At 43.7% G+C, this 14,333-nt stretch overlaps 1 protein-coding gene across 3 annotated transcripts in view; it reads right to left on the minus strand.

Moving 5' to 3' along the window:
* LOC124315340 (leucine-rich repeat-containing protein 15-like) overlaps positions 1-14,333 on the minus strand; it is a 38,502-nt gene that overhangs the window by 1,792 nt on the left and 22,377 nt on the right. Inside the window, exons 1-7 of one of the 3 annotated variants that reach the window (XM_046780967.1) lie at positions 7,097-7,933; positions 6,625-6,766; positions 3,198-3,432; positions 2,156-2,558; positions 822-878; positions 579-679; positions 255-462 (exon numbers count right to left, since the gene is read on the minus strand). In XM_046780967.1, the coding sequence (XP_046636923.1) occupies positions 255-462; positions 579-679; positions 822-878; positions 2,156-2,558; positions 3,198-3,359 (931 nt within the window). In that variant the 5' untranslated portion in view covers positions 3,360-3,432; positions 6,625-6,766; positions 7,097-7,933. Of the gene's footprint in view, positions 1-254; positions 463-578; positions 680-821; positions 879-2,155; positions 2,559-3,197; positions 3,433-5,683; positions 6,301-6,624; positions 6,767-7,096; positions 7,934-14,333 lie in introns of those variants that run through there. The other 2 variants (XM_046780966.1, XM_046780965.1) reach the window with 2 other exon arrangements.

Genomic DNA, 14,333 nt, shown 5'->3' on the forward strand with positions numbered 1-14,333 from the left:
AAGAAAATGGGGAAACACACACAGAGTTTGATTCCGCCAGTAATCGGCTGAATGGAAGAGCCGCCGGCCGGCCAGCGGCCAGGCCACTTTGGCGCATCAAACCCATTCGAATATAAAAGCGCGCGCGCTGGGGGGGGATTACGCGGACTATAAACGTTACGGGCGGATCAAATAGAGAAAACATCTAAAAATAAAAGGACTATATACGAGGGCCGGCAATTGGTATATAACATCGGGAGAGAGTTGCGTAATACCTCGAATGCGGATGGCCCGGCCGTGGGGCAGATCCAGGACGTGATTGCCGATAAAGTGGAATTGGCGGACGCGGTTATCGGCCGTCAATTCAAACGACTCGATGGCGTCGATTTTATTGTTGGTCAGACTCAGCCGCCCGATATTGCTCATGTTGGTGAAGACGCCCGGCCGGATCACGCCCAAATCGCTTTCCTGGATGCTCAACAGCTGAAAAATCATATCATCCAGCAGCCCGGAAGGGCAAAATAAAATAAATTGAGATATATTTTTCATTGTAAAAAACATTTGAAATGGGGCGTTGTAAAATTTATTTTCTGACTCACCTGGACGTGCCTCAGGCCACGAAAGACGAAACTGTTGAGCGACTGGAGGTCCAAATGGGCCAGCTTCAAATGGCCCACCATGGAGAGTCCGTTGAAAGCATCTAGCGGGTGAAATCAATTCAATTCGGTCGGTAAAGCCAAAGTGAGAAAAGATTGAAAATAAACATCAACATCACATTCTTCTTCTCGATAAATAATGGCCAGCAATTCCAACGAAACGAATCAATGCGCATCGCTATTTACCTTGTTCCAGGTGACGGACGCCGGCGGGTAAATAAATCATTTGAACATCACTCAGCCCTGCATAAATAACCAAATAGAGAAGAAAAAAGAGAGATAAAAATCTTCTTCAAAAAATGAAGAAAGAAGAAGAAGAAGAAGAAGGAAAAGCTTTCACGCACAGACTAATCCATCAGGAGGCCACCAAGCTTTCACAGACTCTGAATAGGAAAAAAACGCTCAGCAGTATTATTCCCCCCCGCTCAAAAGAATAGAGAATCAAAGTTTTCTCGGCGAGATAATAAGATGAACCGAATAAAAGCGTCCATCAGTGAACCCCCCCTAAACATCCGTGAAAGCCAACCAGCGTGTGTGTTTATCAATAGCCATCAGTCACGCCCTCCTTAACAAAAACAAAATTTCAACCGTCTTATTATATCATCACTTCAAAAAGTTCGCCATCGGTTCAAGACGACGAAAGCCCGAGTGGGTTTTTTCCCTTCCAAGAGTCAATTGACTTTTTTCGGCGATAGATAATCAGAAAAGAAAAACGCGGGGTTATACCATCACAAAGACAATATACATAAAGCAGCTCACGTATTGTATACATGCTTTAAACAAGAGTCTATAGCTCTTCTTCATGACCCGAGGGTGGGGGGATAAGTGCGCGGGAGGATTATTACAACAATCATGAAGTTTAAAAAACCGGTTTCGTGTTCTTAATCTGATCCTTTCCATCCGCGTACGGAGCACTCGATATTTATCCAGACTTCCTTTTCTTTCTTACTCTAGAGACTATCCCCACCCCCCTCTCGTTCGTACATTACAAGCTACTTATCAAAACGAATACAGTGTATACACATCACTCTGTTCACCGATGGAAGGTGCTTTTCAAAAACGGAATAAAACAGAATGAGGGGGTAGAGAAAGTGAACCTAGTAGGGGGGAAAACAAGAAGAAGAAGAAGAAGAAGGAAAAGCTTTGACATTTTGACGGATCGTTGACGCCCAGAGATACCCCGTTGTGTTTACCCGAAAACGACAAGATGGCACGGGGGAGCCTTTGCACACAATAACAGCAGACAATCAGCCGTAGACAATTTGAAAAATAACATTGGGCGGCAACTTTTTCTTTCTATTGTGCGTAGCATACAACTCGTTTGATATTTAATTGAATAATGACACCCCCCCCCCCTATCATGGCCCACCCTCCAACCCCCCCCCCCCCCATCCACCCACAACGGTTCTAATCATCCGGAGAGAATAATCGAATTGAACAAAAGTCGATTGGAACAAGCCCATCTGTTCCTTTTTTCCAGAACCACGCCCACACACAAAGAAAAGATTTTTAATTTTTACCGGCGAATGCGGATGAGTCGATGCGGACGGTCGGATTGTTGGTGAGGACCAGTAGGCGGATGGACGACGTTCCGGCGAAAGCGTAGGATTCGATCCGGCGGATCTGATTGTTGGCCAGGTAGAGGTGGCTCAAATTGTGCAGTCCGGAAAAGGTGAAGGCTCCTAATCGTTCCAGCGGCGTGTTCTGCATGGATAGCTCCTGGAGCCGGCCGAGTCCGCGAAAGGCGAACGCCTGCACCTGATTGATGGCGTTGCCGTCCAGGTAGAGCTTGCGCAGCGACTTGTAGCGCTGGAAAGCGTCCGTCCTCAGCTGGCCAATGTTGTTCTTGATGAGCGAAAGGTGTTCCACGTACGGCGGGAGGTCGTCGGGAATTTGGCTCAGCCCACCGCCATTACACAACACCTTTTTTCGAATAAAGTGAATAGACCGTTTACACCATTTGTCTTATAACACATCAAACAACATAAAAGGCAATGTGATGACAGGCTCTTTCCAACGAAAGAAAAATAAAGTTTGATTCTTAAATGAAAAAACCTTCTTTTTCCAAGTCCGTTGGCGTGTTATATTGATGCAAATGTACAGGGGAGAGATAGAGAAACGCGATAGGCTTGCTACCGTATCAAATGTCTTTCTCTTTTCTTGTGATATGGTCGGATTCGCCTTTTTCTCTATTTGTTTAACTTCTTCCTTTCAACTTTTTTTTGTTTGGTTTTTTTTAAATAAAAAAATTCAGCCGCCCTTTTTTTAAATGAGAAATTGAAGGAGGAATATTTGCATTTAGACGGCAGCAGCGCAGGTTCTTTTCTATTGTCCGCGTGAGCGCTCTTGCGTTTTTTTTCTTTAGATAATTCGGCAGCACTTGACATTCAAAACAACATTTTAGACGCCACTTGGACTCGGTTGTTTCTCCTGTACATAAACTGATCGACGGCGGCGCCTTTCATAATGGGATCAGTCCCGCCCGAATTATCTTCGGACGGCGGCCCTTCGACACGCACACGAATAGAATTCAAATCGAAAATCATCAAAATATGGACGTACTTGAGTTGAAGACAGACAGATGCATTCCTGCGGGCAGTTGTACGGCTGCTGCGTTTGATGAGTGGCGTCGCAGCATCGCTGGATGACGATGAGGAACAAACAAGAGACGACGGCGACGGCGGCGGTGGGTGTCATAATCACCCGCCGGTTTTTCCCAATCATCTTTTCTCTCCGATGGGGTCGAATCTCCTCGGTAAAAAAGTGGGGAGGCAAACCCAACTTTACCCGTTACGTCCTGTCATGTTCGGTGGGCGAGAAAGAGAATAACAAATCACATGTCAATCATTCGGCTCAGTATTGACCTGTTAACGCGTTAGTAGTAGCTTGTTATTTCCCCCTTGTAGTCAATAAATAAGAGGTCGACCTTCTGCTGCTGCTGGGGGATATTGGGGGCAAGCAGAAGCCCCTGGAACATTATAACAAGGTCGACATACAAGTCCAGTCAGAAGAAGAATCAAAATAACCCCCCCAGAAAATAAGACACGCCTTCTCCACTTCCACCCGAAACCAGCCAACAACAATCGTGAAGCCATACCCTCATCAATTCCCCAACACGGACGGATATGATATTACATAGGTGTCGGCCAGCGTATTTTCCCCCCTCATACAAGTCTGGAGGAATTACGTCAGCATCGAATCGATATGCACATGATCGTTTCCCCCCTGTCAAACAGCTGCAGATGAACGACTGGCGGAATTCTAACATTTAATCCTATTGGCCCCGCCGAGCTATTCTACAGCGCGGGATATTCGAGTTGACGTTGGCAATCAGATACGCAATCACACGCTGCGTTGAGCTCCAGCAATGTTATCTCCTGATATTTATCTACCTGAAAGTCGAGAGATCCCAAAAAAATGTATCGGGAACACACCAGCAAGCACCCGTCCATAAATCGATGCAAAGTTTCCCCCCCCCCCCCTCCCCCTGCATCTTGTTTAATTCGACATTCGATTGTCATCTGAATATTTTAAGAAGAAGAAGAAAGTTTCAGAACTTTTGATATAGACGACACACTCGAACGCTGTCTATAGTGATTGCATAATATAAAAGTAACAACTCGGGCGAACGCGTGACAGATCGCCGGGACATGTAAGGCAAGCCAAGCGCTCAGCTCACGATCGTTTTTTTTTTTGTTTCTCCTCCCCCATTGTTTTTAGACGTTTTTTGGCGACTCTTATCTTCCGACTCGGGATGCATAATACAGTAGGCTATCTCATATAGACACACAAAAGAGGCTTCTGTCTAGAGGAATGCGATATGGCCGATTAATCGACTCCCGGCCGGGGGAAACGTCTGTTGAATCAATCAAACGCGCGGGACTGTTTGAAAAAAAAAAATAAAAAAAAAAATAAAAGTAGGTCGTGGCACGCGCTACACGTTTTTGGATGGCTTCGTTATTATAGTATAGAGGAGCGTGTGAAAAAACCTATCACAAAGCGCAGAAATAGCTAAAAAAAAGTGTGTCCTTTTTTTATGATTATTATTTCCTTTCGTCTGCCGGAATGAAACTAATAATAAAAGAAGATGGTCATATTGATCGGACACTCATTTCTTTCTAGGCCAAGTTATTATTATTTTTCACGCTAGAGATTCTTCAACGTGCGTGTAGGGATTCTTTTTATAGAGAGGGTCAGTTGTAAACAGAAGGAGAGAGAGAGAGAGTGAAGAAGCGTTTTGTTTGTTATCATTAGCGAAAAACGTCTTTCTACTATATCCCCACCAATTTAAGAGGCGGGAAAGTCAAAAAAAAAAAAGAAAGAAAAGGAGGCCGTGTTGTAGAGTTTGTTGATTGGCCGCTGGCCAAAAAAATTCAGAGTCAGCGAAAGATTATTGAAAGTCGATAAAGGAAAATCTCCACGTCGGACACCCCCCCCCCCTTAGTTCTAAATAAGGTTCGAATCTATATCTCTTTTCTTTCTCTCTCCCAAAATGTTGAAAACGACTGGCATTGGAAAAATTGTTGAAATTCTAGAATCGTCCAGTCGTTTAAAAAAATGCTGAACATTTTCACATAAGACAACTTTGTGTGTGTGTGTGTGTGTGTGTGGGACTCCCGGACTGTGTTCCCCCCGTGAGCTGGATCACATCCAGAATGGCCAAAACACGTCAGACACGAAAAAGAGTCGGCACGTCTCTCGTCCGTTTTTTTCAACCGACCCAAAGTCGACAAAAAAATAAAAATAAAAATAAAATAACAACAAAATATATAAAGAGGCAGGCATTTAGAAAGCGGGACATTTCGGCCGGCCCATATATGGAACACTAGCGCCGGTTGTTTTTTTTTTCAGACTTTTTTCTCTACCCATTCAAAAACTTTCTTGATTGTTAAACACGGCCAGAAAAGAAAAAAGAATCTTAGAAGTTTGTTGGTTCTCATCATTCGGCCATCAAAGTGTAGGAAACATTCTTTCCCGTAATGAATCCCCGTGATCCCCCCCCCCCCCTATCCGACCCGCCATCATTTGAATATCAGAAAAATTCTTACCGTTCATTTGTTTCCCGGTCAAATTCTTTTGAAATAAACGATCCGCTGATTTGGCAGAAACGAGAAACACAAATTTCTTTAACTCAATTTCAAACAAGTTTGAAAAATCAAAGAGCGGATGACTAGAAGAGATGGGGGGTCCAACAGGTTGACAGCTGGCGACGCAACGCGTGCACAAAATAACTCGGGAGCGGGGAAACGAATCGGTTGACGAGCTATGCGTGAGTCCCGCACGCAGCCAAACTTTTTTTGATTTTTTTTTTTTCAAATCAATTGGAATCGTCGGCGAAAAAATCAAAATCAAAAAATGTTCTTCAAACCATTTTTCCCGGAGAGAAGAGAAGAGCTAGCACTTGTCGTGTCGAAAGTTGGCGGGAATTCAAAAACACATTTCGTCGTCGGCCGTCTTTCTTCTTCTCCATTGATTTCCTGTCGACAGATTTGAAATTGAAAAAGGAAAATAGTTTCTTCTTCTTCTTCTTCTTCTTCTTCCGACGGAATTAAAAATTTTTTCGGGAAAAAGTTTAGGGAACGGAACACTACACTTGCGATGGCAACAGAGTCGTCTGACCTTCTGGCGGACGAGAGAACGTGGGACTTGCGGGCCCCTTTTTTCTTCCCTCCCATCATCGTACGGACGGACTGTACACACTACGGGGTTACTACTATACTATGCACGCGCGCCTGCGCAGACGGACGTTATTTCTCTCTCTCTTTCTCTCTTTTTTTCTTCCAAGCCCGCAGGGCTATTGTATAATAGCGAATACAATCTATCGCTCCTGCTGTACTCTCCTCGGTGTCCAATCACCGCATACATATTTCATGATTTCTTCTTCTTCTCTCGGCCAGCGAGAGAATATTCAAAAGTTTTCCAAGCCGCCGCCGCCGTTCCCTTTTTTTCTTTTCAAAATTGTCAATAATCTACCAAGGGGTTTGTTTACCTTCATATGAGGATGATGATGATGATGACTGGGCTCCTTTTGATGAGTCCAAAAGGCACCGAGTGTGTTCGTGCCTAAGTCGCAGTTGATTTGAGTTGGGCGGAGATGACGAGGCTCCGCTCCCGGATGAAATGACAATTTCCTAAATTAAAACTTTTGTCAATATTCAAGCGCGCACGGGCGGGAACATGTCTATAATAATAATAATAGTCCGACGACCTTTGCAAGACATATTCGACATGTTCTATTGACTTATATGACGACTCCTTGGCTATATTTTACCAGCCATAGAGAATTAAGAGATATTTCATCATCATCGAAAATGATTTCTATAGAGTCTCCTTCTATGGCTCTTTCTAAGGCCATCTATATAATACAGTTTCTTATAGCGCAACTGATGTGTCGCTGCTATTCATTATTCATTAAGTGGAACCTCTAACGCACAATGTGAAAGGCAGGATAAGATACTTACCGAGACTGTGTGATGTCATCGACAGCTACATATATGAGCATTAAAGGGCGTGGCTGCTGGGGGGACATTGGCAGATGTTTTCCACTCCATCGAGCTGGAACAACCTTTACTGCTGCGCCGCTATTTGCCTCTCTCCCCTTTTTCTTCCCAAACCATCCGTCCAGCTCAGGGTTTTTTTTACCAGCGCACTTGATCATCAATTTGCGGCTTGTCTGTTCCAGCAGCACAAGTTAGACCGCGAGTCCATATGCGGGTCATCATTGTAACAAAGACCATACAGCAGTAGACTGTAGGGATCAGCAAAGGTTAATGGTGGGCACACGCTACTCCTGTTCTTCATTACTGTAACGATACCACCAGTGCTGGCGACCACCACCAACACCGTCAACCCTCAAGTTTTGAAAGAAACCTCAGCCATCACGAAAATAATCATTTCTATCTGGCGGCTATTTTGAAAATAAAATAAAATAAAATAAAATAAAAACATCTTACGCAACCATCAATCTCTTTACATCCTATCTCTCTCTCGGGGGGAATGTGCTGGTCAGGCTATGTAACATCATCATCATCATCATCATCATCATTCTCTCTCTACACCGTACGCGGAATATTTCAATTGATTCAAAATTCAAATTAAAAAAATAAATTTGAAATTGCCATGTTCACGATTTCTTTCATCAAATAAGGCAGCATTGGTTATTATGAATCATCTTTTTCTTTTCGTTCCTTGATGCCAGATTGTTTTGAATTAGAATAAATTGCTATAGCTATAAAAGGATAGTTTAATATGCAATCTAATTTCGTGGTTGAGGCTCCGAGCTAAAATATGTAACACGGAGAAAAAGAGTGAGAGAGAGAGAAGAGTGGGAAAGACAAATGACTAATAAATGGACGGAATACATTTTCGGAAAATAATAATATAAATGCTGATGGCTCTCACCAAACGAAAAAAAAAAGAGTTATAGTCATCAGGGCCACGTCTGTGTGTGTGTGATTATGATTATTATGATGATGAGTTTATCTCCGCGTTATTGTTATATGACCCTAGCGCTGGCCGAGATTATGGCGACCTCCGAAAAATAATAAATAAGTTTCACAACGACGAATGTGTGGCGCCATATACTTGCGCCGATGGTGATGATGATGATGATGACCAAACACATCAACGCCGACCGTCAATAGAGGCCGACGCCCTTTTATTTTTTTGAAACATTTCACGACCATCAAATGAAATTGAACTCCCTCCCCTACCACTCGAAATTCAATGAATAAAACAAGCTGGATTATTCGTCACTTTTTAAACGCATTTCAATTTGAATAGAGAGGGGAGAGTGTGCGCTGAGCACGTGTCCCGTAAAAAACTCGTTTCAATAATCTGATTATAATTGATCCCATTTCCGCCTTTCCCCTTTCGTAAAGTCACACGTACAACCGTTTGAAAGTTAGATCAAATACTCAAATATTTCGGGGTCCCTCTTTTATTTATAGACCCATCACGCATATCTGCTACTACGCACTCTGGTCGAAGAGAGAGAGAGAGAAAAAAAATGAGCGATAAGGAGAGCGGCAGAGAAAAACTTGAGAAAAAGTTGCCTGGAAATATATAAAACAGACCGACGACGACGATAGGCGCTGGGCGGCGGCAGGAGCGTCATATGATGTCATCTTGGGTCCGACTTCTTGCTCCGGGATTGCTTTGATGATGTGGTATTTTGCCCGTGTGTGTGTGTGTGTGCGGGGAGAAGAGCTCACCGAGGAATGTCGACAGGCTGTTATGTTCCATATCCCGGACGCTTTTTGAAAAAGGCAACAGCGCGCGATCCTTTCCCAGATTCCAATTTTAGACGCAAAGGAAAAAAATAAAATTAAATCATTTTCCCTTTTTTTCTTTTAAAACCTTTCAGTGTGTGCAAGCGCGCTCTTTAAAGAGATGATGGTGAAACTTTCGTTAATCAGTTGATGGATGACAATCAAAAACTGCCCCCCCCCCTCCTCTTTTGATCCAACACACACACAAGGAAAGCTCGTGGCTCCCATTTTCTTCCGTTTTTATTGATGAGCGCACGCGTCTGCTCTCCATCCGATTTTTTACCGATGATAAATGATGGATTACACATCCAGCTACTTCTTTTTTTTTTCTTCTTCGCCGGCCGTCCTTACGCACACACAAAGGCACAGACAACGGCGGCCCATCACGACCAACTGGATGATCCAAGTTCAAAGGTCTCCTCTTGTTATATGGCGCCAACCAAAAAAAAAAGTATTTTGAATCAGTGGGGGGAGACAACTCTCTCTATCCTCAACAACATCGAACGTCGCTTATATTCACAATATAACGATTATTAATAGCAAGTTTTCCCAAGAATAATAATAAAAAGAAAGAAGAAAAAAAAAACGTTTGACAGGAATGACACGAGCGTCTCTCTGCACCCCATCACTTTTTTTTCTTTAGTAGCGCCCGTTTGTTTGTTATTTTTCTCCCCCTCCCTTTTGCTCTTGGTCGTTCCTCAACTGTTTATTTATTTATACCTTTTTTTGTGTGTGTTAAGTATTCACTCGGCCGTCAGATATGTACACCATAACAAGAGGTCCAGGGCTCTTTCTTTGAAGCGCCTATAAAGTGCCATGAGCAGCTGCTGGATGTCTATAAACACATCCAGGCCGTTTTATCTTGACGCTGCTCCATCATCACCGATTAAGTGACTTTTGAAACATTCGCCGCGCCATTTCAAAATGATGTGCGCAATTTTCAATTGTTTTTCCAACACACACACAAAAAAAGAAGGAAACTTTCCGGAACCAGGAAGCGCGGGAGGAGTTTGGAAAACGAAAATAATCATCGACGGCAGGGCCGGGCCCCGTTTCTCGCCCAGTCCGACCGTAAACCTGTCGCTGTATTATGCGCTGTCGCCCCAGAGGTTCTTTGGCTCGTAAAATATGGAAGCAACGGGTAATAATATAGGCTCCCAACTCCTAACCTTATCATCACCTCTATGTCCAGGGTGTGTGTTACCTCCTCCTCCAAAAAAATCTAACGGGAAAACGGTTCAAAACTCAACAGCAGATGGTGCGGCGACGCTAAATAATTCGGTAAAACGGAACGCAATTGTTGCCGCAACAACTCGCCACTCGTATCTCTCCTCACACATCTCCAGGGCCAGTAACAACCAAACTAAACAATGTGGTAATGTATTTATGAGCGACGCTCGTCAGAACATATTTTCACGTCATCGTCCAGGAATTCGTGAGGGAAAATTGCGGAACTCCCTTCTCATTCCCGTGTGGCGACTCTGACCCCATCTCTCAATAGAAACAGCAACTCAACTGGTGAAAAGCGCGGCGAAAATTTATGAATGAATCCGCCCGATTCCGGTTTTCCATTCACAATTTCACGACACACTGGGAAGCGCTGGATCGTTGTACCAATGAAAATTGAAAATGGTTGCTATCGAACTTATTGAAACTATCGAACCGAAATACACTGGGGAAAAAAACCTTTCAGTTACGATTCAATTTTTCATAATTCCGCGCCAACTCCAATTGCCAGTCTTAGCGGGAAATTCAAAATTGGTTTCACCGGGTACGATCCGATCTACTAGTAATCCCGGAAACAACCGTAGAACATAACAAATTCCATCAGGCATGGATGATGCCATGGAGAAATTTCAAATTTGCATGTCAAAATCGTGACAGAGACGCTCCCGCCATCTAGCGTCGTTCAAAAACAAAACAGAACAAGACAGAACAAGACAAGCAGAAGAGAAATGTTTGTTCCTTTCCATCCGCATAGTTCAATAGTTCAATACGGCAGAGCCGCGTACCTTGATGACAAATTCGCGCAATGACAGGGGGGGAGGAGGAGCCGACACGTGCCGTCTCTTCCAGACAAATAAATAACGGCAGTCATAGGCTCGAATGGCAATAAAAAAAGGTAAAAGCGCGGATAGTCACGTCTAGGATGCGGAGGGTTCTTCGCAGTGAGTCTCCTCCTGTCTACATCACACTCATCCCCCGGCTGCATCAAGGCGGCCAAGTGCAAATCAGATTTATACGTTCAACTAAACTCACGAACAGGATGTGTAAGATGTATGTACCCAGAGCAAACGCAGACTGTATTGACTAAAAAAAAAAACATGGCCAAATCGACCAAAAAAAAGTAAATAAATAATTCCGGGAAAGTCGATCCAAAATTTTTTTCTACGTACAATAAAAGGCAATAGGATAGAGTGTGCCTGGTGGGTATCATATCAATTCGCGGTTATTGCCAAGGTAAGAAGAAAATAAAACGATTTCCATCAAAGAGTTTTTTTTTTAGTCTGTGATTAAATCAATTCACGTGAACAGATTCACTTAAAAAATTAAGTTATCTTTCATTTTTTAAAAACAATTTATACGGATATTAGCCTAACAAATGGGAACGAGAAGTTGGAGCCGATAAAAACGAAATTGCCAATTTACTCGATCAATTCGAAGCGATAAATTCATTCAAAAAGCTTATTGCATATTCAGAACTTATAAAGGGACGGACTAAGTGAACTCAACACTTTTATTTTTGTACTCGGTGAACCCAAGGACTGGACTGGACGATTCTTGAGTTTTGTACGAGCAAGTTGAAATGAAGTTTCACTTATCACCCGCTTCAAGCATTTCAATTAAACATCTTGAAAAATAACGAGAGACTATACCTGGAACTAAAATGTTCTCACGGGTTTTATTAAGTTAAGAGCTCTCAATTAAGATTTCCAAGTCAAAATTTCGCACCCAACGAATGAAATTGTTCCTGTTAATCATTTGCACTCTCGAGTAAGTTCGCTATAATATCGATCCGCGCGGGACTTTAGTGCCATCGGGCGGATAGATATGACGATCCTAATTTCCCACCGGCCTCCGTGTGTACCAAAGTCCCGCCCGCAGGAGGCCTAGACAGGAAAATTCGCCAAGACAGCAAACGTGATTCCATCAACTTGGCGCCAGAAGCGCATCTGGGATTTCAATTTCCCGCTTCTTTTTTTTTCTGTTGTAAATGTCGCCCAGAGTTTTCGAATCAATTGGACCCCACCGCTTCACTTTCCATCTATATTAGTCATTGATCAAATAACAAAACAAATAGACACTCGTGTAACCCCATAGAGTTTCAGCTCCAGCACCAATTGCGGATTTTCCGACCGGCTACGGGGCTGGAGGGGGTGAAACAAAAACAAAAAAAAAGACGTTCGGATCCCGTATGATTCAGGAGATCTTTTAAGTAAAAGTGTACACTACTCCTCCCCTAAGGCCAACAGCAGTCGCCCTCGTTTGACGGAAAGCGCAGTTGATTTGCTCCCTTTAGCCGGAAGCGATCCTGTCATTCAAGGTTCGAGAAACACGCGGAATAAGTCCATGCTTAAGTTTAAGGAAAAAAACAAACAAAATGAAAATCAAAGACGGCGAAAGATGTCGTAATCCACCCAAAGTGGCTCTCATCTTTTTTGGGAGAGTGTTTCCGTGTTTCTATTTCTGGAAAAACATGATTGCCGCATCTCCATTTTTTAAGTCAGCTACGCAGATCAAGCAAGTGCACATAAGAAAGACCGTCGCATAGTTACGTCATCATACCCCCCATCCCCCCCCCCCCCCCAATGATTGTCGTCATAATGTTTTTGGCCAGCCGAAAGTCCCAAAAAGGAACTAATTTCTGCGCTCCTTACGTACAAAAAGCTCCGCTCAATCTGGCACAAAAGGGTTTAGAGCCCAAAACATCACTACGGAGTCACTTGTTGACTTGGTAACGAACATGGGCCGAGATATTCAATACGACAGGCCCTTTTGATTTCACAAAGATAAAAAAAAAAAACACACGCACAACGGGGGAGGTGGAGGCCGGGCTGCGCTCCGTAGTAAGAGACGGGATGGATGCTAAGCAACTGACACGTGACTCCCGCAGAGTTTTCAAGGGGTTTCGCCCAGGGAGGATCTGAATGATGGTCGCCGACTTCCAACTGTGCGTGTGTGTCTAAACAAGCAGAGCCAAATGACCCAAGTCTAGCTACACTTTGAAGGTTGGTCATGAAGAGCAACAATGTTGACATCGTTATTCTGTCAATAGGTAGCCAAACAACCAACTAGACAAATGTCATAAGCGTGGAAATTGAGATGCTAGGCTCGGTCTTGTCCCTCTCTCTCCCGACCTCCGTGAGTATATACTGCGTCTGACGTAATCCAATTTGGCACATGGAGAAGTGGATGGACGTGCTCCTCTCTCCAAAAGAGCCTGGACGCACTCGACAGCGCTGGACAGCGCATCCAGCGGAGATCGATAGGTCGGAAAAATAAAAATAAAAAGTTTGACGCCACTCTTCCTCCCAATCTCAATGGAAAAAATCAAAGAAGAATAAGATGATGATAATAGATATCACCTTTGATGCGGTGTGTTGTGATGCGCTCGGCTCTAACATTAACTGCGGCCATTCAGATCCGTCCCTAAATCAATCCAGGAGATTCTCTTTTCGCTGGCCGCTCTAAGATTATTAGCCCGACTAGAAATGATGGACACGGACCCTGAGGCGACCTCCAGCTATTGCCAATCCGGAATCAAATTCATGGCAAAACGAGAAATAAAAAAGGGGGATCCATTGGGTAAATTTATTTCATCCAGTCTCCGATGGATTGACGTCGAACAGTTTTGTTCTCGGTTCGGCTACCTTCGGTACATTCAGATGACATGAGAAATTGAATATGAACAAATCTAGGTCTAAGTATAAAGGTCTGTACGGGGTCGGGAACCCTGTTCATGTTCGTTTTCATCAAGTCCGTACTCAAAAACTCCGGCAAAAAGGTAGAGCAGCTTGCCCCGAGTTGGCTGTCCCGTCTGCAACTTTTGTTTAAAACAAAATAGCAGCGCACATGTAAATCTAATGCTCTTATTTCTACCATTCACTATGCATATTTAGTGTATGATATTGCGTCAGACAATGGATCTGATAGAGGTTACGTGGAGCACAGGGAGAGTTGTTACTGACGGTGGTATGCCAGCTGGGGTTTTCCCACAAAGGCCGGCAAATTGTGAAGGACTTTGATGCGCAGGTTTACAGGGTCGCAGAGAATGCCGGACATTTGTGCGCTCCAGGGGAATTTATTTCCCTGTGCTTTCGTGGAAATTTTAGATGTATTATAATACACACAGAAAGAGAAAGGGAGTCTCCGCTGGATCCACATTCCGTGTAGTTGGCACGGTGAAGTACCAACGCGAGTACATCTG

Source organism: Daphnia pulicaria, chromosome 11 (genome assembly GCF_021234035.1).
Source record: "Daphnia pulicaria isolate SC F1-1A chromosome 11, SC_F0-13Bv2, whole genome shotgun sequence".
In the NCBI taxonomy this organism is placed as follows: Eukaryota; Metazoa; Arthropoda; class Branchiopoda; order Diplostraca; family Daphniidae; genus Daphnia; species Daphnia pulicaria.